Source organism: Uloborus diversus, chromosome 1 (assembly GCF_026930045.1).
Source record: "Uloborus diversus isolate 005 chromosome 1, Udiv.v.3.1, whole genome shotgun sequence".
In the NCBI taxonomy this organism is placed as follows: domain Eukaryota; kingdom Metazoa; phylum Arthropoda; class Arachnida; order Araneae; family Uloboridae; genus Uloborus; species Uloborus diversus.
In genome coordinates, this window is record NC_072731.1 from 124512030 (window position 1) to 124539088 (window position 27059).

Here is a 27059-nt window from a genome sequence, read left to right on the forward strand (position 1 = left end):
TCCACTTGCATCCCTTTGCTTCTCACTGCCTCAATTGAAAGTATTAAATATTCCTAGTTAATTTACATTGTCTACCTTGTGATGTATTATTGTTCTGGTACTTGAGGTCAATAAATGATGTGAAAATAGTGAAACTCCATTGCCTTTTAATTGGAAAAAGAATTTCATTAGTTTGTGTTGGATGCAACTTTTTGTACACATAAGTTGGATCTTGGGGGTCCAACATGCATTTCCAACTGTTTCTGAAATGCTAGTTTTCATGTTTAAAAAAAAGGGGCGGATAAAATAAAAAATGAAGACGACATTCTTTCACCTGTGACGATATAAGGTATAGGAGATACTGGCTGTGTTTTGAAGGGGAAAGTGATTGCATGAAACTTGGTGTTAAATCTCCACCAATTCTCAAGTTTAATCTACTTCACAAAACAGAGTCGATAAATCTAAAATTTACCAGCAGATTGGAGCCTAAGACTCTTTCAACAAAAGTCAAATACGTCTGATAGACAAATTTTGCACAGCATTCCAAATCAAATTAACATATGATGTTGTTCTTCTGCCTTTATATAGGAGTTTGGTAAGACCTCATTTGGAGTAAGCTGTTCAGTTTCGGTACCCTTATCTCAGAAAAGATATTTCTTTAAGGGAAAGGATTCAAAGAAGAGCTACTAGACTAGTAAAGGGACTTTCAGATTTAGATTATGATACCAGACTTGAAAGCCTTAATGTGTATAGCCTGGAACAAAGAAGAGTTAGAGGAAACCTGATTCAGTTGTCTAAACTTACCAAAATGAAAGATGCAAATGTGTTAAATTTTTGCACTTAAAGCAGGACGAGGTTACGATCATTGTTTTGAGCTATTCTAAGGCTAATCTGGAAATTAGGAAAAGTTATTACTTTAGTAGGGTCGTGGGCACTTGGAACAGCTTACCGGAAATCTTCACTGGGGACTAATAAACTGACTAGGACCAGCCTAGCTCAGCCCAGAACCTGTTGCTTGTTACCACATTAGTATTTGTACAGTAGAAGACTGTTATAACGCCAACCTGTATAACGCAATTCTCTATAAACTGCACAACTTTTCAGAAGTAAACAATAGGTTTTGAAGTTTAAAAAATCCCTCTGTTTTTCTTTGCAAAAATAAAAATTGTTAGGCAAATTAAATTTTGAAAGTTTTTCATCTTTCCATCTTATTTGAAAGCTTTTAAATTGAAAATAAGTACCCATAGTAAACAGAAAATACCAGATGACTTTTGAAAATGCAGCTGTTATGCAAACCATGAAGCTAGCAGAAGTGCAGGATTTTGATTGTGAAACATATTTATTTGTGAATAACTAATTGTAATATTGGTGCTTTAATACTCATTGCAGATAAAACTCATTCTGAAGTGCTAATACATAGATATATTCTGAATATTAGTTTCAAAATTTGTCAAATGATCTATATAACGCAAAAACCTGTATAACGCAAAAGCTCTGGTCCCAAGGTGTGCGTTATAACGGTGTTCTACTGTGTTGTATTTGTATAAAAGAAGATGCATTATAATTCACAACATCAAACCCACTAACCTCCTAGTAGGATCAAGAACATTCTGACCAGCCACATTCAGGACAGCAACACAGCCTTTGGGAAGACCTTCATGAAGGATATCATTCTAAAAAAATTAAAACCATAAATGCATAAAACATTTTTTAAAAATAATATCTAAAAGACTGAGCCCAACCAATCAGAAAATTACTTTTTAAAAGAAGGGAAGGAAAATATGAAGAGAAGGGGAAACACGTTAGAGTAATTTAGAACAGCGGTTCCCAACTTTTATTCCCTTGTGAACCTCATCGAAGACCTGAACAGAGGTGCCTTGTTCACCAAGTAATAAGTAAACCCCCCCCCCCCCGGTAATGGACAAAAATGAAAAACTTTTGGAAAACATTTTCAGTCTGCGAAACAGTAGTTCATAAAAAGAAAAAGAAAAAAAAAGAGAAAATTATAGAAATACAAATATTTGCTACAAACTAAAACAATTGCAAAATGAATACAAATGAACAAACCCAATGATAATTCTTTGAGGTTCAGTCAACTTTGAAAAAATTCTTAATGGCATAGTTGTGAAAAAAGAAGTTTAAAATTTGACTCAAATATCGGATAGTCTAATTTCAGTTTTACATTAGGTTCAGTATTTAATTTGCTTCTGTATTTATCTTGAACTTGAGACTTCAACTCAAACATGTAAATATTCGGCCATTACAATATTATTTTTGCAAGTCACAGGTTGGGAACCTATGATTTAGACTAACTGGGGAAAAGATTTACACAAAGAAAAAGTAGCAACTGAATGACGAGAAGAAACGAAGAGAATTATCTAAATGTCTGATAATGAGACATTAAAATAGGTTACCATCATACCTTAAAAAGGGATTTATTGCATTAACTATCAATTCTACAGCTATATGAGCTTCAACAAGCAAAGAGTTGAATATCTAGGAAAAACAATCCTCATCTTTCCTTTAAAAGAAAAAAAAAAAAGCTTGAGAGAATTTTTAAACAACAAAACTAATAAAAACTAAAGATATAAAATGATTATCGGTTATTTAAAGATTAAACAATTTCTTATTTGTTTTTGAGACTCATATACTAAACTAAAGAAATTTCACCAAACTTTTCACACCATCTAGAAAATATCCAGTAATACTCAACTGAGTTCACATAAAATTAAACAGAAAGCTAACTAGGTTATGAAACAATAATCATTTACTTTAAATTTTTTGGAAATTATTTATTTATTTTATTTATTTAAAACAATTAAAATTATTATAATTAAGTTCTTATTTGATAATTACTTAACTTCATAATGTATTTCAAGGATATGAATTTCTTAAAGCGAAATATTTATAGAAAACTTTTTGGTTCCGGTAATAGTCGAGTCTATTTTTTTCCCTCTAAAAAGGCTACAACTTAAAGTACAGTAGAAGACCGTTATAACGCACACCTTGGGACCAGAGCTTTTGCGTTATACAGGTTTTTGCGTTATATAGATCATTTCATAAATTTTGAAACTAACATTCAGAATATATCTACATATTAGCACTTCAGAATGAGTTTTATCTGCAATGAGTATTAAAGCACCAATATTACAATTAGTTATTCACAAATAAATATGTTTCACAATCAAAAGAAAGTGCATTATCCTGCACTTCTGCTAGCTTCATGGCTCGCATAACAGCTGCATTTTCAAGAGCCATCTGGTATTTTCTGTTTACTATGAGTACAAATTTTAAATTTAAAAGCTTTGAATTAAGGTGGAAAGATGAAAAACTTGCAAAATTTAATTTGCCTAACCATTTTTATGTTTGCAGAGCAAAACAGAGGGATTTTTTAAACTTCCAAAACCTATTGTTTACTTCTGAAAAGTTGTGCGCCTTATAGAGAATTGCGTTATATAGTTTGGCGTTATAATGGTCTTCTACTGTATCAAAGAATGAAAAATAGATTAACTGTTAATTATTTAATTTTCTTTCTTTCATACTTCCACAAGTTTACAACAAAGAGAAAAAAATAGAATATACCAAAGATGGAGCAGCTGCTATTTCCGATCTTTTCATTTTTAAAGACATGTTGTCTCAAAAAAAAAAAAAATAATAATAATAATAATAATAACAATAATAATTTATTTATTTATTTATAGGGTGATTTACTAGAAAGTGACCATTTAGAAGAAGTTTTTACAAGTTCTATTTAGTTTCACAAGGAAAACCACAGGAAAAAGAAAATTAAAATTTTTCTATGTGTCATTAAAACTATCAGATTAACAGTAATTAATCATTATTTATCATTAGCTCAATGCAAAATGGGTAAAAAAAAACATTTTCTTTGGTACACAACTAGGAGCAGAAGACAAACTCTCCAAAATGTGTTTGAGCGTCCAGTAAACTCACAGAATGAATCTATTCTCAATCTTTTATTTGTGTTTGTGTCTAAATTTCCATTCTGTCCATTGATAGTAAAATAGCACTTGAAAAATCTAAAAAGCCATTGACTTTATATTGGCTATCTAAACAAAAATATAAAAAATAGGAGAATCCGCGATGAGAAATTTCGCTATATTTCTAACGTAAATCTTCGTATTTTCAGTTTCAGTTTGGTATTTAACTTTCCTGACACTTCTTGTGGTGTCATATTTGGATGTATATTCTGTGAGATGTTTACTACTTCCAGCTCTGTTATGCAGAGGCGGCGATTGGGACTGAAAAGTGGGGGGAAAGGGGGGGGGGGAAAATAAAAGAAAAAAGGAGAAAAAAAAGTACAAAATTTTGCTAAGGCTGATTTTGAGAGCATATGAGTGGTAATAGATGCAATTCTAACAGCTTTAACTCACGTTTTTCTTATTTTGATGAATTATGTACACAACAAATTTCCCCAAAGAAACACTTAGACATGAATTAGACTTGCACTATTCATCCCAAAGTATTTTGAGATGTCACAAAACGCTTGGTAATAATTTCAATAAGCAAGAAGGCTTGTTTAAGTAAAACAATTGATTTACTAATATCTAAACAATGAATACATAAACTAAAAGTTATTGCTTGGGCCAAATAATGTGTCATAAACAGATATACAAGGTCCAGCTATTGATTTCCAGTACTGACGTAACTGTAAAGTAACAAAAATCCAGAAAATGGCGCTAATGATTGCATATTGAAGAGAGTTTTATTGCTCATGTGTAGGGCTCGACCGATGGCATTTTTTGGCCGATGGGCCAATGCCGATTGTTGGCTGATTGTTCAAAGAAAGCTGATTGTTTTTGTCCAAATGGCCGATGGCAAATTAAAAAAAAAATCAAACGGAAATAAATTGCTAAGATTGTCAGGGATTTAAAGGATCATTTATTCAGTTCACTTTACTTCCTTTCTACGAATAGGGAATTGTAGTCACAAAAAAAAATCTGATTTTGTCCTAAATTTCTGTTTTACGATCACCCAATTAAAAGTTCACAAGTGTTTTCGACCAGTGGTTGGAAGTAGCGCGCGACAAGTAGCGACACTACTGTAGTAGCTACATTTTTGAGTAGCTTGTAGTGTAGCGCACTACTTTTTTAAAAAAGTAGTGTAGTGAGTAGTTAACTACAAAAAAATAGTAGTTTGTAGCGATTTCTGGAAACTTCTTTTAAATAAACTGAAAACAAAAAAAAAGGTTCAAACGAATTTGATTGGCTCAAATTTTACACAAGTACATCAGCGTATGCAATGAGCAATAAGACTCATAAAAATACGAGCTGACTTCAGGCATTTCATTTTGACGCCATACGTTCTATCTGTTTGACGCCATTAGTTTTTTTTGCCGTTGTAATTTTCATATTTCACCAGTATTCATATTGCAAAAAGCACTTATTTTCGCGAAAATAAAGATATCGGTGATTTCACGAGTTGAAAATTTGGTGAATTTTATATGAACTGACCGAAGATTAAAAAACAAAAATATTTTAGCGAGGCTTAAATTTTTGACAGTATTCACCAAATAAAAAGAAGCTACTTAAAATGTTATAGAAAAGGATGAAATTGAACTGTTCTGGAGGACTTACAATTAATATGAGCAATACAGTGTGTGAGAGTATGATAACGGACATTTTTCTTCTTCTGATGAGCTAATTTATTAATCTTTTTTGTTCAATTCTCTTACGATGTGTGTGTATATCAGGATCCCCCCCCCCAAAAAAAAAAAAAAAATCGAAAGTTGATTTTTCAAATCGCACACTCTCTTATATTTTATCCTTTTACATCCAAAAAAAAAAAAACCATATAATTTGAACAACGGCAGCAAGTGCCGATTATGTCTGAAAGTGTGAATCAGCACTTGTGTAATGCTAGGCCAAATTGAAATAAAATGTTTTTTTAGAAGCTCAAAATTTCTGTTGATAAAACGTTGCTCCTATACCCCCATATGCACCACAAAAACATTTATTCAAATTAAAAACCATTTAGATATCCCACACGTGTCTAACATTTATAATTTTCTTCAAAAAATTAAGTTTTTGATACATATTTTCAGAAATGTAAGATTTTATGAAATTATCAAGCTGAAAAATATAAACAGTAAAGTAGGAATGTAGGTAATTAGCGTTAAATAGAAATGTTTGTTTTCCTGCAACTTTTAAGTCTCCCACATAGTACTCAAAGATCTGGTTTTTTTCCAGGTTGAGTTAAATTTTTCATTTAAAATATATTATTTTTTTATTATTCGTTTGTAATTGTTGATCTGTAAATGTGTTCGTTATTAATTTTTGAACTTGATATTCTATTTAAATTTATATGTAATGTTTTAAAAGATAACTGAAAAAAAAATCAATTTTTTAAATAAAATTATAAATTTCAAGTCAAGTGTGGCATATCTAAATGTTTTTTTAATTTGAACAAATGTTCTTGTGGTACATGTGGGGTGTTGAGTACAGGGGCAACGTTTCCCAACAGAAATTTCAAGTTTCTAAAAAACTTTTTTTTTTTGCTGCGATTTGGCCTAGCATACATGTACTGTTTTACACTTTCAGGTGCAAGTCAGCACGAGTTGCCCTTGTGCAAATTATATGAAACTTTTTTCACGATTGTTTTGACACAAGAGGAAAAATACAAGAGTGTATGCGACTTGAAAAATTAACTTTCATTTTTTGAGGGACAGCCTATTGTGTATGCTTTTTATTTGCTTATTTTTTGGAAAGTAGCGAAGTAGCGACTTCATTTCAAAAGTAGTTTGTAGTTACTACATTTTGAAAAAAGTAGTTGTAGCTGTAGTTAACTACATTTGTAACAAAGTAGTTGTAGTTGTAGTTCGCTAAAAAAAAAATGTAGTTTTTCCAACCACTGTTTTCGACACATCTGTACATGCATATTTATCGAAGAACATATAGATGACCGAAATATCCATTTTGAACACCTCCTCAGTTAATTATCACAAGTTCTTCATGCGCGTAAACTTGCGTTACTCAAAAACGTTATGAAAAAGTAAATTGAAAACTCGTACGTATGTAGTACGATCTAAAAGTTCGAGGACAAGTTGTATAAAACCTTACCCTTAATTGTTCACATTACTGAAGCACATCTATCTACAAAATAGTCACCTTGAGCAACTATGCACTTCTGCCAACGTTCATGTAGCTTTTAGAAGCACTCCTGAAAGCCATTTTTCACAACCTCCTGTAAGGCCACTTGCGCTGATGCTTTAACTTTGTGGGGAAGAAAGCGAATTTCATGTGGAGGACGCATGGTTTAATTGCTCAATGCTCTGATACGACAAACAAATAACATAACGTTTCGCTGGACTTAGCTCTGAGCTCTGTGTTACTTATACCTATTCCCAACAAAAAAAAACATTTGCAGGGATGCCGCTTTCTTTCGTCAGATGAAGACAAGGACGGATCCAGAATGTATTCAAGGAGGGAGCAATCGATTTCACATTTTTTTATCCTTTTACAAATTTGCAAACCTTCACTTCCCTTCACTTCCTAGCATCATAGAAGATCGTCTCAAATTAAGTTGTTCTTTTTTTGGAGCTTCTACTTCTGCAAAATTCTGGAGGAATGAATCCCGTCCTTCCTTTACCTTAATGTCATCGGTGTGGTATAATTGCTAATTTTTAGACTTCAATCAAAAAAACTTTCCAGAGGAGTCTCCGGAAACCCATTTAATGACCGCTAAGATCGTCTAAAATTTGAGTTTTTTGAATTTCGAAACACTTTCTGTACAAAGTTCCGATCACTATCACTAAAGTGTTATGAGATGTGCCCCAATCGCATTTTTAAGACTACAATTCAGAACAAATGTCGAGGGAGAGCCCTCTATACTTCTCTTTTGTAATCATAAAGGAAGATCCTATAAAATTATGTTTTTGGAACTTCAGTACCTAAAATATTCCGAAGGTGAGTTCCTGCATCTCAGCTCACGGAGAGGGCGATCGCCCCCATCGCCCCTCCCTTGTATCCGTCCTTGGATGAAGATAAAGCTGCATCACAGGAGGTTGCAAAAAATGGCTAATATGAGTGTTTCCAAAAGTTATATGAACATTGGCAGAAGTTCATAGTCACTCAAGGTGATTCCTTTGAAGGCGGATGTGCTTCGGTAATGTGAACTATTCTCGGTAGGGCTTTATACAGCTTGTCCCCAAACTTTTGGATCGTACTACGTACAATTTGTATAGGTCTACACTTAGGTCATGGAAATAAGCGTACAAGTTATTATTTACAGGGTTCGGTCATTAGTCAGGCCAGGCCCGGACTAGCTCCTTTTGCAGGGGTAGAAGTGGTCAACTTTTAATACATAGGATATTTTTCACCAAAAATATAGGACAAATATAGGACATGTTTTATGAATAACACCGATATGAAAAAATAAACAATACATAATCTAGATATCTTAATATATAAAAATCTTCTGTGCGGACGTTTGTCACCATAAGGCTTTTAAACGGCTGAACCGATTTTGATCAAATTTTTTGTGTGTAATTAAGTTGTGCCAAGCATGGTTTCGAAGCGCGATGGATCGAATCGGAAACGTTTTTGTTAATTAATTAATTAATTAAAACATTGGATGGTTATATCTCCCAAACGATTAATATTTATTTTAACCTATTGTTGAGCGAGAATTGAAATAAATATTTAACCCCTTGCCAAAGGACAATAAGAAAGCCAGCTCTGCTTTTTGTAATGAAATTTTTTACCGTGACATGTCAATTGAGATTGAGAATAGATAAAACGTAGAGAGAGTGAGTGAAGCCTTCATTTCTTGAAAGCAACGATTTTAGGTCCATTGATATATTTTAAAGTAAAATACTGGAAGAAATCGGATTTCTTTCACTAGGTTCACGCAAAACGCGTATTTTTCGTCGTAGTTAAACCATATGATCGGGTCGGTGCTTTAGGTTTTCCTAACCAAATGATCGGATAGTACCGTACATAACAACATTTGTTTCTCGGTTCAAATCTATCTGAGTTTTGGTACCATTGGCAAAATTACTTTAAGGATTATCAAACTAATCAGTACATTATTAGAGAAAAAAGATGGTGGAATTTGAAGACGAAATAAATTTTATTTTCGTCGAGACAAATTACAACGAGATAAATTAGGGTAGTTTTGTACACAGAAGATCAGTGCAGAGGAAGATTTTTTATCTTTGGGGGAAAGAACAAATTAGGCAATATGAAGTTTTCGTTCCAAAGATGGGACCGCTAATCGGTCGGAGTTCGCTTTGCTCACTGATCGGCTGGATTACAGGAACTTGGTGGCTTGGCGATATTGGCCATAACAATACGGTTGCGTGATTATTTGTTTACTACTGTTAATGTAATTTATTGTATCTTTTGTTCATTTGGTGAAATATTTTATATTGCAAAGAATTGTTTTTTTTTTTGTTTTCAAAGAGTGTTTAGTCTCTTTAATTGAGGAAAGTGTTTATTTTACATCAGGAGGGGAGAGGGTAGTGATTTTCGCTTATTCAGGGAACTGTTTTCACATTTATCATTTTTTAAACGATATCCTTCGATTGTTTTATTTATTTTTTTTTCATATGGGTGATGTTGCAGTGGGATTTCCCGTTTTTACTAGATGGGAAAGTTTCTTTCTTATACTTAATATCTGAGGATGATTTTTATCCTTTGAGAATGGCTGAAGGAACAAACCATACAATCTATGAAGATCTTTCAAGTACGTGAGAAAAGATAGTTGATAAAACAACTGCTCAGTGGGCACTAGATAAATCAAGTTGTAATAAATATGTGCATTCTGACACAAAGCAGCTTAAAGCATTTTCGATTTGTTTATATTTTTCAACAAAACGGTTGAAACACTTGATAGTTTATTGAAATTTTTCAACTTTTCAATTGACAAAGTTTGAACAGACAACGTCTGTCGGGTCCTCTAGTTCTTGCATAAATTTTTATCAATGAGTTCAATTAATCATACTGCATACAGTTAAAAAACCCAAAAACAAGTTATAACTTTTACTTAGAATGAGTCTGCAGTTCTTGAATGAATAGCTTCAGAAAAAAAAAAAATATATATATATATATATGTGTGTGTGTGTGTGTGTGTGTATTTAGATTTTAGGCCATTTTCTATGCCTTGACTGCCTACATTAATCAGACTGTGAAAATCATTTTTTTCTCTAAGTTTCACTACTTTTTTTTTTTTTTTTCGGAAGGTACATGAACATTTTCTTTTGCCTCTGATTGTTATGCATCTCTACAAGAATTTCCCATTTACTTATGAATTTTGTATTTAGTACCATGATAAATCAGGATAAAATGGAACTCTTTCTTTGGTAATGCATGCATAATTTATTGCTTTCCCAATTGCAGTACCTTAATTAACCTTAAAACTCTTATTATAGAGTCAATGCTTTAAGATGATCTTTCTTATGTCAGTATCTTTTTGTTTGCGAGAAAAACCTCTTTTAGCTGATGCTACATCTTATGAAAGGTGCTAAAGACTTTCACTACTAAAAAACCTAAGTATTTGCATCTAGAAAGCTGATCAATTTTTATCATTACGAAGTATTTTTCCAAAATGAATTAATTTATATCCAAGTAACATCCAATCCCCATTCCTCAAAATTTTTAACAAGATAGTGACGTATCAATGGAAGGATTTAATAACCAATTCTGCTAAAAATATAGTGTTCAAATAATATAAAATTTTGATTTCAGTAAGAAGTTCAAATTTTCAATCCAGGCAGGGTTAATTTATCTTTTTTATTTTTTGTTTTATTTATTTATTTATTTATTTATTTTTTGCATAATTACCTACATTTAAATATTTTAAATAGATCTTTTTTTTAACATTAATAGCGGCTGAATCTTCCAACATTTTGTTGTTAGTGAAAATTCATTGGCAAAGTGCTTCATCAATAATTTGGAGAATTTGTCATAAAATATAGACCATTGACGCTTTCTCTTAACCGTTTACCCGCCAATGTTCCAAAAATGGAACATCATATTTAAGTGAAAATTTTCCCAAGAAATAACGTTAAAATAATCAAGTTTTTTTTAACACAGTTTAGTCTTATTTCAAAGTATTTTTTGATTTTCTGCTTGATTGTTTATATGTTTTCAATTATTTATTGCGATTTTTCAAAGATGAGTGTTTTTATAGCTTTTTGCAACTTTTTCTTATAAAATTTACCAAAAATTGGTTTTTTCAGAAAATGTGATGATATTTATTATAGTTGTGAAAAATACTTCAATGTATGATTCTAAAATGCTTGTAGAAATGTACAATGATATTTCCGAAAGGTGTACCCCTTCAAAATAGCATGTTCCAATTTTGGAACATTGGCGCTTTTAGGGAGTCAAATTTCCAAGAAGTAAATCGTTCGACTTCCAAGGGGAAATTTCATTTTTCGTAATATATGTTCCTTTTTTTTTTCTCATTTTGAATGTACTCTGATGTAGATGTTGGCAAAACCAAGTAAGTTTATATTTTGAAAGGATATGACGTTTTGTTAGCAAAGAAAATAATAACAGTCTTCTGTTTGACGGACTATATGGCTCCGAATCCACACCTGCTCGGACAGCTGCATTGTCACGTAATAATAAAAAATAATATTAGTGCGAGTTTTATTCTTCATATTTTAAATGGAGTTCAATAATTCGCTAGCTTTGTTTTCGGGCGAAACGAAATTCTGTTTGACATATACTAACTGTTCATAAATGTTAAAAAATGTCTACAAGATTTCTTACTGTAGAACAAGCTGTGGCTTATTTAGAGACATTGTCAGATTCGGATTTGTCAGACGTAGATATATGCCAATTACCCCCTGATGAACTAGGCAATATCACTGAGGAAGAATAGATGTTGACAGAGATGAAATCCTACAATTTTTTGGTTTGTTGCTATTGAGTGGGTACCATTCTGTTCCTTCTGAAGATATGTATTGGAGCAGTGCAGAAGATACATCTGTGCCAATTGTACTAACAGTTATGCCTCAAAATCGTTTTCGAAAAATAAAAAACAACTTTCATTTGATGGACAACCATGAATTAAAACAAAATGACAAACTAAGAAAAGTTTTCCTTATTTACGAAGAATTGTGTAAAAAGCCTCAACAATTTGGTGTATTTCATGAAAAATTAAGCATAGATGAATCTATGGTTCCCTACTACGGTCGGCATTAAAATGTTTATTAGATGAAAACCAATAAGATTCAGCTTCAAAATTTGGATGCTGTGCTCTTCAAGTGGATACCCACATTCCAAGGAGATTTATTCAGGCAAAAAAGAAGGATCCCCTGATGTGCAATTAGGATCCAGAGTTGTAAATGATCTATTATTAGTTTTGACTGACACGTCTAAGCATGAAGTATACTTTGATAACTTTTTTACATCATATGACTTAATTTCTCAGCTATCAAAAAAAAAAAAGTGTACGAGCAACAGGAACAATTCGTGAAAACCGAACTGGCCATTGTCCACGGAAATGCAAAAAAAACCCTTTCTAAAGAAGATCGCGGAAATTTTAACTATCGATCTGATGGATCAGTGTACATGTGCAGCTGGAGAGATAGTGCAGTGGTTACAGTAGCATCTAATTGTTATACACATGAGCCACTTGCATCTGTAAAATGTTACTCAAATGCGCAGAAATGCAAGATAGATGTGCCACAACCTCATCTTATCAAGAGAAACAATGAAGGAATGGGGGGTGTGGACGTCTTTGATAAACTTTTAGGGAGCTACAGACCTCATTTGAGGAGTAAAAAATGGTGGGGGAATCTTTTTAGTAATGCGCTGAATATTTCAGTTGTAGCTAGTTGGTTACTTCATTGTGATTTACACGAAGTCAAGATGAAGCATTTAGAGTTCCGAAGAGAAATAACAACTCACCTCCTAAGAAAAAAAGTACGAGTGGAAAGTCCTCTAGGGCCTCGTTGTCATTTACATAAACGGTCAAGAATGTCTGACGGACATTATATTGTATCTGCATCCCAAGGACGTTGCGCGGTGTGCAAAAAAATACGACTAAGAAATGTTTCCATTGCGACAAACGACTTCACCAGCAATGCTTCCTTTCATATGATGGGCATTAGATATTTCAGTACTGGATTTTCTGAATTCTGATATGTACACAAATGCAATTTAAAATATTATTTTTTCCGCAATAAAGTATGCTAAGATAAAAACCGCATTCAAAACCTCTTAGTTTAAAAAAAATTCTCTGAAAAAAAAAAAACTTCATGCAAAACGCCAATGTTCCAAAAATGGAACACACTGAAAATCATAGTAAAAAAATTTTTTCTGGAAATTTTATTTTATTTCTGTATTTACTAGACACAAATAGACATAATTTCAAAAAATTACTCAAATTTGATCATCCGTCAATAGTTCGGCGGTTAAACGGTTAAAACAGATTGAAAATTTTGTCAAAAATACAAAATTTAAAGAGACAGGTGCTGGCAGAGATTCCAAAAAAAAATATTTTTTTGTAAACAAGCATCTTGTTTTTAAGCAGTCTTGAATTAGCGAATCAAGTGACCAAAAGGCTTTTCAATGGTAATTTTCTACAATTTTTTATAACGAACTATAAGAATACAGGAAATATAGGACAATTTCAAAAATATAGGAAATATAGGACACTTTTGATGCTTTTTTTGAAAATATAGGAACTATAGGATATATAGGACTACTTCTACCCCTGCTTTTGGGGTGGTCGGCTAGGTACTGGAAAGGGACCCCCCCAAGAGTGGGGTCCGGGACTTTCTCCCCGAACATTTTTGAAAATATTTTGCTTAAAAACTAACTTTTACTTTTTTCTTTTGACTTGGAAGTAGTAAAACTATAGTTACATTTTTATACAAAAATTAATGTGTCTTGAGTTTTTTTGCTTAATTTTACTCTTTGTCAAAACGAAATTCATTTCTTTCGCAACATCTATTAAAGACGCATTTTGTTTAATATTTGTAACTGAACTTTTTTTTATTATTTTTTATTATTGTCCTTGTAGGGGGGAAGGGGGGATGAGGTTTCTGATGCAGGAAACCCCCATAAGTAGAGCATAGAACAAACTCAATTGTAGGGGGTCCAGGGGTTCAAAAATTTCTGAAAAATAGACATAAAATTCTGCATTTTAAGGCCTTATGGGGAAGAGGGGATTAAGTTCCAAAAATTGAAGTTTAGATGATCTTCGATTATAGGAATAAAGGGTTAAAGACTCTCCAGAGGCATTTTCCGAAAATGAAGTTGTAAACACACAATTACATGTCACGTTTGGTTACGATAGGGGATGTGGTTCCTTACTCTCCCTAGAAATGTTTTCCACACTGAAGTCCTAAAGACGCAATTAGCATCTTTGACAAATTTAAGAAAAGAAATGGAGTTCAGGTTTTCCCGAGGATAATTTTATGAATTGGAAGTTAAAAAACTCCTGCCACTTTAGATGATCTATAATGATATAAGGAAGAGTGAGGCACGCAGGCTCTCCCGAAAACAGAAAAATAAGAAAGAGTGAGCTTTTAGAAAAATTGTTCAAAAACAACAAGGGGCGTTCATCGTTCCAAAAATGATGGGGGGGGTCAGCTGCCCCACACCCCCTTACTACGGGAAATTAATGTATCTACATGTAATTTAGCGTATTTTTTGCTATTTGTGGTGTAATTTTCATCAAGTACTATACTTTTTGCACCCACCACCCTGAAAAATTCGAAATGACCTCCTATCAGGCAGATGCTTATCCCAGTTTCTTTCTCGATCCCGATGTAATACTACTGCATAGTTTATGAAAGCAATAGACAGTTCCCAGTCCTCTGATATTTGTTAAGCATTAAAACTTTAATAATGAACAGAATTGCATAGAAAAACAAAAATGCATTTAAATGAGCGTCCCAATTGGAAGGGACTCAAGAGCTCATAATTTTTACGCAAAAAATTTAAAAAATATGAATATAACTCATGGAAAGTGAACTTTCCAAGTGTTTTTTTTTCATTGGTTTGTTATTTTCACACATTTATAGAACAGCGTTTCAACGTATACAAGCAGAGATTTTTTTTAACGAAATTACACAAGCGCAAAAAATGTGTACCTTTCATGGCGGGAAATTTGGAAAAGCAAACTGTGATTGGCAACGGCAACATTCCGAGGACCACACCAACCAGCATGTTTATTTTGTGCACAGGAGGAAATTTGCGCTGAGATAAGTATTCTTTTAATCCTGTTTTTGAAATTTAACTTAATATTGTAATACTTATTTGTGCTTATAATTGTTTTTTATGCAAACTCAAGTGTCCTATCAAACTATTTTACGTTGTAAGCAAAGCATTGTAGCAAAAATATTTGTTTCCTTGAGTTCGGACAATCTAATGATTTGTTTTGTTTCATCTTGTAGTATGGCGCTATTTTACTGAAAAGTGTCGATGCTATTTTTTTTTAAAATCATATATTGGATCAGAAAGTTATTGTAATCCATAACGTAGTTATCTAAGCTGCCTTTACTTGACTTGTAAAAATATGGACATTAGAGTCCTATATTGGATATTCAATCACGTTGCTAGAAATTTCTTCTTTAGTTTTTCGTTTTTAAATTCATTAAAAATCTTGATTTTATTTTATGATTAAAACAAATTAAAGCAAGATTAAGATGCATCTGTTCATCAGCAGCATCAGTACAACTTTATAACAAGCATAAGGTTGGACTCTTAAAAGTTTTAGATTAGCTTTAGTTAGAAACTTCTATGTATGTTTACTTCATGTATAATAATTTACCAGTAGTTTTGAAATTTAACTTCTGAACATATTTTTGCTTCGTCGTTGACCAAAAATCAACAGCTTAAAATTGAAATTTATCCAGGACAGAATTACCTTTTGTCAAGACGCTTCTTAGTTAAGATTCACTGAATAGTTGGTTAATCTTTCAATATGCTGCATATTTGGCAGACAAACGGAATATTTGGTTTGACCGAATACTTTAATAATTCAGTGACGCAATGCGTAGCAAATTTATTTTTGACACTTAGTAAACATATTTTTTCATATAATGAATGAAAGTTTTAACATAGTTAAAAATTAGTTTGAGTTGTTGCCGTCTAATACCGTCAAACCTGGTTTATAAGAATGCACTTAAAACCAATTTCTGCTTGGACAAACTGCATTTGAGATCCCTGATCCCCGTCCTACTGTTGATGATTTTCCAAATAAGATGATCTGCTTTAAACAATTTGGTTTTAAAGGTCCCTCTGATATTGTTTTAAAGAGTTTCAAAAGTGCTATCATATTCAAAACAATTTTAACGTAAGAGAAAACACTCAGGTGGTAATTTCAAATTTTATTATTTTCAATTTTTCGTAATTTTTATGACGTCTATATTTCAAAGTCAGAACAAGGTAACTCACAATATCGTGAGGAGACAGCTAAAATGGTTGTCAAAGATGGAATGCACGCTCATTTAACGCTGGTAAGTAATAACAAAGTTTTTTTTAGAATTATATTCACATGACTCGACGCAGGATAAGATTCTACATGACAGTACACTAATAAACTGAAAATCACAGTTTTTGGACTTATGTCAGTATTATAGCTCTGAGCTACAGATATTTTAATTAATCTTACTTTTTCAAATTCAATTAACTATGAAACAGTAAGGATAAAAGAAAAAAAAACGTGGATAATATGGAATATACATAATTATGTAGTCGGCTAGCAACTTTGTTTTGTATTTGTATGTAAGGTAATTGCAAGATCCTTTATTTATAATGTAACATACTACCATGATTATATTAGCTACATCAAATATTATTCGAAAATAATTGCAGATAAATATAAACCATTAGTCCTTTACTAGAACAGTTTTTTTTTTTTTTAAATTTATAATTGCACTAAATATAGATGCATTTAGGATGTTAAATGAAAATTAATTTTTATTTCATAAAAAAGGAAAAATAGATTAACCTTCCTTACATTAAATTGGTATAAAATACAAATGTTGAAATCACAAAATAAATAATATTAGGTATTGGGTAAAATACGATATTCGGTGCACCTATGCTTTTTAGTACGGATAAACTGAGATTTGGCACTTGCACATTAAAGTGAATCATGAGGAGAGGGGTAAGGAAAATAAAAATTTGTATTGTTGATATTTAGCTACTTTTGTGCATTAAAACGTTGTTCATTACTATTTACTTCCCTGCACAAAGGTATTTATTTCTTATTTATCTTTTAGTTTAAAGCAACTTTTTTTTGCAGCCATTAAGAACAAAATAAGATGCCTTCTTTGCACTAAGATTTTCAAGTATGAGAGTGGAATTGCAATTCTTTTCTCATCACAGGTAAGTGATATTAGTTTTGAAAATATCAGTAGGGGAATGTGGGGCAAAGTAAAATTGTGAAATATTTACCCTGTTTTTAGTACAATATATCTAGTAATATTTTAAAATCTATTACGCTTCTCGAGTCAGAAAAAGTTATCTCTGAAGGTCAAAGCGTAAGCTAATAAATACAAGCAGTTTTGAGAAATTGGTACTCATTTGGTAATATTTTGTTGTACAGTCAACCTTCGTTTATCATGGTCAATTCGCTCCAGACTTTACTGCAATAACTGAAGTTCCGGGAAGTAGGATTTATTTATAAACCAAATGTTTTTTTTTTCCTAATTAGTGCGCATAAAACCAACTTACGACAATTTAAATAGGTTTTAACATAGTTAGAGCCCCATAAATATTAAACAACTCTCTTAATCCCCCCTCACATTTTCATTACTTTGTTAAAACTAAACTACACGCACAATATGCAGTTCTTAAACATTACTACTAATCTGTGAAAACAGCTCAACTTGTTCGATGATGAATATGTGCCCCCGTTCTTCCTCTTTATTTATCCTCATTAAAGGTATTATATGTACAACTTAAAAAGCTAGTACATTGCGAACACCATATAGAAATGTATGTATTTATCCCCTAACAATACAATGATTTATACTTTCCAGTTAGTGTTGAACGTTTAAAATGAGATAGCGATTCCCTACTTTCTTCGGCGATTTTGTACCTTCACTCCCTTAACTAGTCCAACTACAGCCCCTCAGAAGAGCTTATCTTACTAAAAGGACATACTTTGTTATTCTTTAGTGGGAAAAAATTTACAGGGCATAAAAAAGGATTATTACTATATTTGAAAAAAAAAACAGAAAAAATCGCAATGTAGTGTAGCCCCGAAAGTCGAAGCGCAAAGTAGCAAGGGACGACTATAACTCAAAAATTATTTTTGTAATTTTAAAATGAAATAGTTTTTATTATTAACATTTTTAGTACTACTTGAGGCCTATCAGTGCAGTTTTTACTCAATTATTACTAAGCTTAGTTTTATTTTAAATGTTTTTTCCAATTAATCATGTGCATGCGAGGTAAAGTAGAATAGTTTATTCCATGTACTTATTAATTTTTTTTATCACTTGTATATTAATTTACAAATAAATTCATATGCATTCCTTTGCATAAAATTCACTACTTTATTCATTCATTTACCTATTGACTTATTAAATCACTATTTTATTTGCTCGTTTATTGTTTCGCATGTATTAATCAATCAACTTATTTATACAACTTATACTTTAACCCCGCCTCCCTCTGCCGCACCACCGTCGACCAGCCGCCTCACGGTGCTGCTCCTATAGTGAAAACCGTCTCCAGGTTGCATCCATATCCTACACACACACGCCTACACACACTCATGCCTGCACACAGGCACAAACACATATGCCTATATACACACACACACGAACGCCTACACACACACACATGTGGGTACACACACAGCACTGCATACATACACACCCACCCACACACATGAGCCTACACAAACTGATATGGGATCTGATATGGAGTCGGAGCCTGAACTCATTCTTTGGGCGTCTTACCCTTGGAAAGGATAAGATTTGAAAACTTTCTGTTGGTTGGTGTCGACATGTGCATGGTGTACACGTGATGTGTGAAGGGTTAAACCCCATGCAGATATTTTGCAAAACTGATTGATCGTCACTGCATTTTATTTAAGTATTACAAGTGTTGTGATACCAGTGGCGGATACAGCCGCCGGGCAACCGGGCATTTGCCTGGTGGGCCGGTCATGCTTGGGGCCGATCAAGTCAGCAAAGTCTTTCGGGCCTGTCTACTAAGAGCAAAATGTAAATTTTGCGCGCATGTGTTTAGAATAACGCAAATTCGCAAAACACAGCCTCAGCTCCTCTTTACACATGGGCTAGAGCTTGTGGGTGGAGTGAGGTAGGGCTGTCACCACAAGAGGGGGGAGAGGAGGAAATTCTGAAATGAGGCTGCCCAGGGCCTGATTACCACACAGGTTGACTAGGCCTAGGCCTGGGGCCCCATGTTCCTAAGGGGCCCCACTTATTTTTAAAGAATTATGCATAGCATTGCAACAATATGAAAAATACATGTATTTTTTAAAAAATAAAAAAATTAAGACTTATTAATTGCAAAAAAACTTCTTTAAAGGGGAATTTTTAATCATTCTGCCAGTAGCGAATTTACTTGGTCACGATTATGAGGGGGCCCAAAGGGGATTCATAAATGCACTTAAATGATTTATACATAGTTGTGTGATTAGACAAAGAGGCCCCCCCCCCCCCAAAGTGCATTCGTGCTTTAAAAATGTAAAGAAAACACTGCATAGTCTTCAGGGGGCCTCCAAATTAATGTGGGCCTAGGGCCTCACTTTTAGTTAGTCGGGCTCTGGGGCTGCCAATGGTGTAATAAAAAAAAATTTAAAAAAAAAAAAAACAGGAAAACCTTAGTGGTCATAAAAAGTTAAAATACTTTTGGTCTCTTTGCCGCTTTTATTTATAAATGACAATTCACAATTGCTATAAAATGCCATTTACAACAAGGGCCGACGTGAGGTCATGTCAGCTTAGTTGGAGAATAGGGTCCCGGCTCGGAATTGAACTCGTGCAGAGGGTAAAATATCCTAATGGTGAAAGGTGTAGAAGGAGGCTTGTGAAAAAAATTGACCTTTGTCATTTTTTTTTTCTCGGATCCACTTTTGTTCTCAGTGACCCTATTTATGACAATTAGAATAAAAGTGAAAAAATATTTTTTTCCGTAAAATTATTTAAAAATATGCAATCCTAAAATACCATTGAGGAGCACCCAGTTTAGAAAATTTGCTGGAGGAAAGTACTTGAACCTCTCCTATTTTTTTAACATTCCCAAAGATGGTCTAAAACTGTGTTATTAAATTAACAGTATGAAAAAATTTTTTGGAAAGTGTCCCGTCCCCTCCTCTCAACATCATGAATGAAGAACGTTTTAAATCTCGTTCTTAGTGCTTCAATTTTGAAAATTTTCCGGGGTGAGCCTCCTGAAAACTCCTTTTCCTAACATCATTGAAGGTCAGCAAAAATTTCGTTTTTGGAACTTAATTTTCGAGTAACTGCTGTTGTCCTAGTTTTTACCAAAAACGGCTGTTAAGTCTTCAAACTGAAAATTTTCTCGTGGATGGACTTGGAGTCTGTCTCTATTAAAAACCACAAAAGATCTTCTAAAACTGCGTTTTCAAAGCTAATATGTATTTTTAAAAATTTCAGACAGCCCCCGGAACCGCTCTTCACACCATATACTCGAAGATAATTTTAAATTCTGTTTTTGGATTCCCAGTTCTGAAAAATTGCAGCAGGAGAAACCCTGAACCTACGCTCCCCAAACATCACCACATATTGTTTAAAATTGAGTTTTTAAGACTACAATTTCAAAAATTTTCCGGAGGAGAGGTCCCCTGGACCCCCCTCCTTATTTCAGACTCAATGTTAATCTCTCCATTAAGTTTATATTGCAAATACTTTGATGACTTCCAGAAGCCAGAAAGCTAAGTCTGGCGTCTGGCTCTCTCTCTCTTTGTATTGATACATGCGTTTGAAAAAATATTAAGGGGCTGCCAAACTCGTACCCGACCCCTCCCACCAGGTTTTTGACCTCGCATCGAGTCTGAGGGTCGTCAGGATATGGCAGTATAAAAAAGGGAATGTTTATGACAGGCCCAGTAATGTATGTTTGTGTCGAGGGATCCATCACGTTCTAAAACGGTCCTAGTCTTTCACCCTGAACATCGCTAGATCAGTTTCATATAACAGGGCAATTAAGTTACTTGTTATGACTGCAGAAAAGGACATACTAGTCAATCAGTGTTATCATTAAGGAAATATTCAAAAAGTTCCAGGCATTATAAAAATACTTAAATGGACAATTACAATCACAATTTTCCCCCAAAATAAGGTTTAGCTAATACTGTATCAATTTGTTCACCATTAAAGCGCAGAAGTGTTCATACCTGCTAAATTTTGTTTAAATAAAACATATTTAGTTGTTAAGATTAATTTCCTCATATTTAAGTGATATCCCAATCGTTAGGTAAAATTTAATATTATAAGAGCTATGGGGCCGCTACACCTTCTAATGCCAGGGCCGAATTTTTCAACCAATCCGCCACTGTGTGATACTTAGTATTATTGTATTTTCTTTAAAATCTTTTCAATTATACTTTAAGAATATAATATTTGCCATTATACCTTTTTTAAATTTACTTCAAGATATCATGTTAGGTATTCAACTTCTCTTAATACCCAACTTGATGTAATAATATATTTTAATACTAGTTGAAATTTGTATGTTTCCCACCAGTACAGTTTTAGTTCAATAACTTTTGTGACATTTTTCTTCATTTGTATAATATATTTCCAACTTGCATTTCTATCTGGAGGGGCACATTTAAATGGTAGTTAATGTACAGGTAAGGACTTATGACCAAACCCAATCCTCCACATTAATTCTGCCTCCTTTGGTGCATACCAGGTGAGTCAACTCTCTTGGGCAAAACTTTAAGGCAGGTCAGATGGGAGGGTAAAGAGTAAGAATCTTATTCAACATATGGTCGCAAGTGCAATGCTGACGTGCTACATGCACACAGAGCTAGAAACTGATGGATGCAAAAGGAGTCTCAAGTTATTACACAAAGACAATTTTACATAACAGTTTAGATTTTAAAAAAAGGTTTAAAGCTAGGCCATGATCTATAAATTTTGAGGCCCCCTGCAAAAAAACAGCAGGGCCCCTAACTGCCTACTGGTTTTCTGTGCCATTAGGGGCTGCTGGCACTTTTAGTGCCCCTCCACCCTTGTGGGATCTGCAAGTAGTTAGAAGTTACGACCTGTAGTATCTAATATGTGCTGTCCCAACAAAAGAGCAGCAATAATAAAAGTTTATTCAGAATGGCTTGTTAGTGCGATATTAAGTGCTTTGTTATTGCCACACATGTATACAGCTACAGACTATAAATTTCAGCCAACTACTTTAAACCTTTCTTGAAAGCTAAAGCGTTGTGTAAAATCTTCTTTATGTAATGTGTGTGTGTGTGAATTTTACTGCTTTTGCTTCCATCAGTTTTTCCAGCTTTGTGTGGATACAGCTCATCAGCCTTATGCGAGCATAGCTTCCTACATGATTCATGCTTTTTATCCTCCCCTCTGTACCCCTTAAAGTTTTGCTCGAGAGTTTTGACTCACCCTGCATGTATAAATTTTTGGGCGCATTTGGAAGTTTAAACTCAAATAAGGTGTGGGTTTATTTAATAACCTTGCAGTCATGTTATACCATATTATGATAATGTCCTCATGAAAATCGTTCATTTTATAGCATCTCTGTAATATTATATTGGGTTTAGTATTTACTTTGCGTGAAATTTCAAAGATATTTTACATCCAATTCAAAGCTCGGATAGCCCGATGGCTAGAGCGGTGGGCTTCCGAACGAGTGGCCCTAGGTTCGGGTCCCAGTCGGAACGAAAATCTTCAACGTACTTTTAAGTTATGGGGACTGTAGAAAATGAAGAACAAGCAAATCAGCTGCAAGAGGATCTAGATCATATTACGGAGTGGGCTGATAAATTGGGTATGGCTGTTAATGTTGGGAAATATCAAGTGCTACATTTAGGGCATGGAAATAAGTGTACAAGTTATTATTTGCAAGGTTCAGTCATTAATCAGGCAGACAAAGTTACTGATCTGGGGGTCCTAATAAGTCAGGATTTAAAGTTTAGCCAACAGTGCAGCATTGCTAGCAACAAAGCCAATAAGATGCTTGGGTTTATCAATAGATCTATTTCAAATAAATCTAAAGAAGTTCTTCTGCCCTTATATAGAAGTTTGGTAAGACCCCATTTGGAGTATGCTGTTCAGTTTTGGTCTCCTTATCTTAAGAAAGACATTAATGTATTGGAAAGGGTTCAAAGGCGGGCTACAAGGCTAATAAGTGGACTTTCCCACTTAGATTATGATTCCAGGCTTAGAAGGCTAAAAATGTACAGTCTTGAGCAAAGAAGAGACCGAGGGGACATGATTCAGCTGTTTAAATTTATTAAAACGAAAGATGTTACAGGGCTAAAGTTTAGCACTGAAAACAGCACAAGGGGTCATTGTTTTAAGCTATTTAAATCTCAGGCTAACATGGATATTAGGAAAAATTATTATTTTAGCAGGGTAGTGGAACCTTGGAACAGCTTACCGGAAGACGTGGTAATGAGCAAAGGAGTAAACAGTTTTAAGAGGGCCATTGATCTTCACTGGAGATTGTAAATTGACTAGGACCAGTCTAGCTGGGCCCAGAGCCTGTTGCTGGTCGTTACTTTTGTATTTGTATTGTATAAAGCATATTAATACATATATTTTTGTACCTAAAAGTAGATAAAAGGCTTAAGTGATCCTAAAAGAAACCCTTAAATTTAAGTCATGAAATTTTTGGTATGAAACATTGTATGCAGGGTTTATACACTATTCAATTTTCGGGCCCCTTCCAAAATTTAATTCTGTATCTGCCCCCTGCTGACATATCCAGGGTATGTAAAATTTTCGGTCTGGCATGAATCTTTGTAGTTTTTGATCAAAAATTTCTTCTAAAACTTGATTATTTCATATTTTATTAAAAAGTTACTGTAGCTCAAAATCGATTGCAAACGGTACCGCTAAAATCATATTTGGACAAATAAAAATCATTAGTCATCATATAAAGCTGTTAAATTATTTTTTTGCCTGATTAATGCTATACGACACATTCAAATGTTTTTATTCATATACAAAAGTAAAAACTGGGTATGTACAAATTTCATTCCAGCATGTATAAACATGCCTGGCTGAGCATGTAAAATTGTAAATACTTTTCTAGCCCTGCATTTCAAGTTCTTGGTGTTCTGAGAAAATACGCTAGTTGTCTTAGAGTGATTTTTTACCATTTTAGGCTCTTATGTCTATTTTGTGTGTACATTTTTGTTCAAAGGTAGTGTACTGAAAAGCACTTATTTTTGCAGGTTGTAGATTTCACAAAAAGAAGATATTGTGATTTTGCAAATTGCATTTGAACAGAACCAAAAGTTGATCATATACACACAGTTGAAATACGTCCAAAACTTAAATCTTTGGATTATGACAGGCAAGCAAAAATTAATGCCTTGCAGAAAATTCTAAGTTCTCGATAAGATGTGAAGTTAATGCACATTTTGTTTATGGGCTATAAATATTGTCCCATGTAGGTACTACTGCTGTAACTTCTTTTAAGTTGCACTATATATGATGTGGGTGCAAAATATGTCTCACTGCAGTGTAATGTTCTGCATTAGTTTGAGGCATTTCAAAGTGCTACTTTAGAAATCATTTATTGCTTTATTTTATTTGTTTTGTTATTTGTTCATTCTTTTTTTTTTCTTTTCTTTTTAGAGCAAATGAGAAAATATCTACTGAAAAGAGGGAAGGACTCCTCTGGAATTGAGACCGAGATGAAGAGAAGGAACAAATATTTATCCGATAAAATTCAAAATCTGTTTTACAATAAAGTTTAATTGAATAAATTTGATTTTAAGTGTTTTTTGTAATTTTATTTTTCTATTTATTGCATGCCGAGGAGGCATGCTAATACTAACTGGAGAGGTTAGTAATTTACAAGTCTGAAATGAATTTTATAATAACCTCGGTGAAAGACACTTATTTAATGCTATAAAAGTGAAAAATTAAACCAAGGGTGGGTGGTAAGAAGGTAGCTGGAGTAGCAGAAATTAAAGCAAAAAAAAGGTGGAAATCAAGCTAGAAAAGCAACAAATTGTGAAAATCATGCTAAAATAGCAAATAATAAAAGCAACTGATGTTAGAGATCTTGCTACAAAAGCAGAAATAAAAAGCAAAGTGTGCTAGAAAAGCAATAAAATCAAAGCAACATGTGCTAGAAATAGCAAAATATAAAAGCAACAGATGGTAGAAACCATGGTAGACTAGCAGCAAATAAAAGCAGTGTGAGCTAGAAATCTTGCTATAAAAGCAAAAAATAAAAGCAGCATGTGCTAGAAATCATGCTTTGCAAGCAGGAGAAAAAAGCAACGTATGCTAGAAATCTTGCTACAAAAGTCAAAAAATAAAAGCAACTTATGCTAGAAATCTTGCTAGAAAAGCAAAAATAAAAAGCAACAGATGCTAGAAATCTTGCTAGTCTAGCTTAAAAATAAAGCAACAGATGCTAGAAATCTTGCTAGAAAAGCAAGAAGTAAAAGCAACGTATGCTAGAAATCTTGCTACAAAAGCAAAAATAAAAAGGAACAGATGCTAGAAATCTTGCTATAAAAGCAAAAAAATAAAAGCAACATATGCTAGAAATCTTGCTACAAAAGCAAAAAGCAACAGATGCTAGAAATCTTGCTAGTCTAACTTAAAAATAAAGCACCCTGTGGTAGAAATCTTGCTAGAAAAGCAAACAATAAAAGCAACACAAGCTAGAATTGGTATGCTTTAAAGCATGAAAAGTGTTCCAAAACACTGCATAGCATGCTAGTAAGTTTAATAGAAAAAGCAAAGATTTTTGCTAGTTTATGCTACTTTTTCTTGCTAGAAATTAGCATGTGATGCTATAAAGCAAACAATTTCTAGCATGAATTTTGACCTGGGTCTACAAGAATTTAGAAAAATGCACTCAGGCAGCCTGGATTGCAAAGATTGTCCACCTGTGTAAGTAAGCACTTAGACCATTGAGTGTAAGTACACCCTGAGTACACTGGGGTGTAAGGCTTTTCGGCAGCAATAGCAATAAAAGTAGACGGGAAGAAAGAAAAAAAAAAGGGTGTAAAATTATACTTCAGTTGGAACTTCAGCTGGAACTTTCAGTTGGTGTTTCAAATATATACTCTGCTGGCCTGTGGCCTCTGGGGAGAGGCCCTACAGATTTTGTTGCAGGGGGCCCAAAATTTATAGATTTTGGTCTGGGTCCCTTTTCAACCTTGAGGGCCTGTCGACAGCCGCCTAAGTTGCCTACAGTTTATAACTCGAATATTCCTTTATCTCAAGGTTTGCATCGAGACCCAAACTCTTGAGACTTTTTTAAACTTTCCATAACTGGAACTACCAACAACTCAAACGTTTTAGCTAATCCCTTGGGATGCCAAGTTATTGAGAGTTGAGTGTATTTGTAATCTGGCCCTTGGCCAAAACATCTTTTGAGGCTCCCATGCAGTCAAACCTTACACATTTAGTCTTCGGCTTGGTTATGATGTCCCCCCAATGGCTAAAATAATTTTAGCCATTTGGGGGTCCCAAAAAAGCAGGGGCTTTAGGCCACAGCATAGTTGGCCTATTCAGTAATAAAACCTTGATCCTGGCAAAAAGTATAAGGAAGCGGATCCAAAGAGTTAAAAAGAAATCAAAAACATGTTTTATCCTTTTTCGCTTTAAAAAAAGAAAAAAAAACGTTTGGTTTGGGGGCCCTCAACGATCGCCGATCTGGCCAGTCTGGGCCTGAGTCAGGCAGAAAAAGTTATTGATCTGGGTAGCTTAATGAATCAGGATTTCAAGTTTAATCAACAGTGCAACATTGCAAGTAACAAAGCCAACACAATGCTTGGGTTTATCAATAGATCTATTCCAAACAAATCTAAGAAGGTTCTTCTGTTGTAATATAGGAGTTCAGTAAGACCTCATTTGGAGTATGACGTTCAGTTTTGGTCTCCTCATCTCAGGAAAGATGTTTCTGTGTTGGAAAGAGTTCACAAAAAGGTTACTAGAC

General features: G+C 33.6%; 1 protein-coding gene across 4 annotated transcripts in view; it reads right to left on the bottom strand.

Annotated features, from left to right (window-relative positions):
- LOC129221035 (epimerase family protein SDR39U1-like) overlaps nucleotides 1-27059 on the bottom strand; it is a 64178-nt gene that overhangs the window by 20827 nt on the left and 16292 nt on the right. For all 4 annotated transcript variants that reach the window (XM_054855478.1, XM_054855486.1, XM_054855493.1 and 1 more), the window contains exon 4: nucleotides 1567-1652. In XM_054855478.1, the coding sequence (XP_054711453.1) occupies nucleotides 1567-1652 (86 nt within the window). The remainder of the gene's footprint in view (nucleotides 1-1566; nucleotides 1653-27059) is intronic.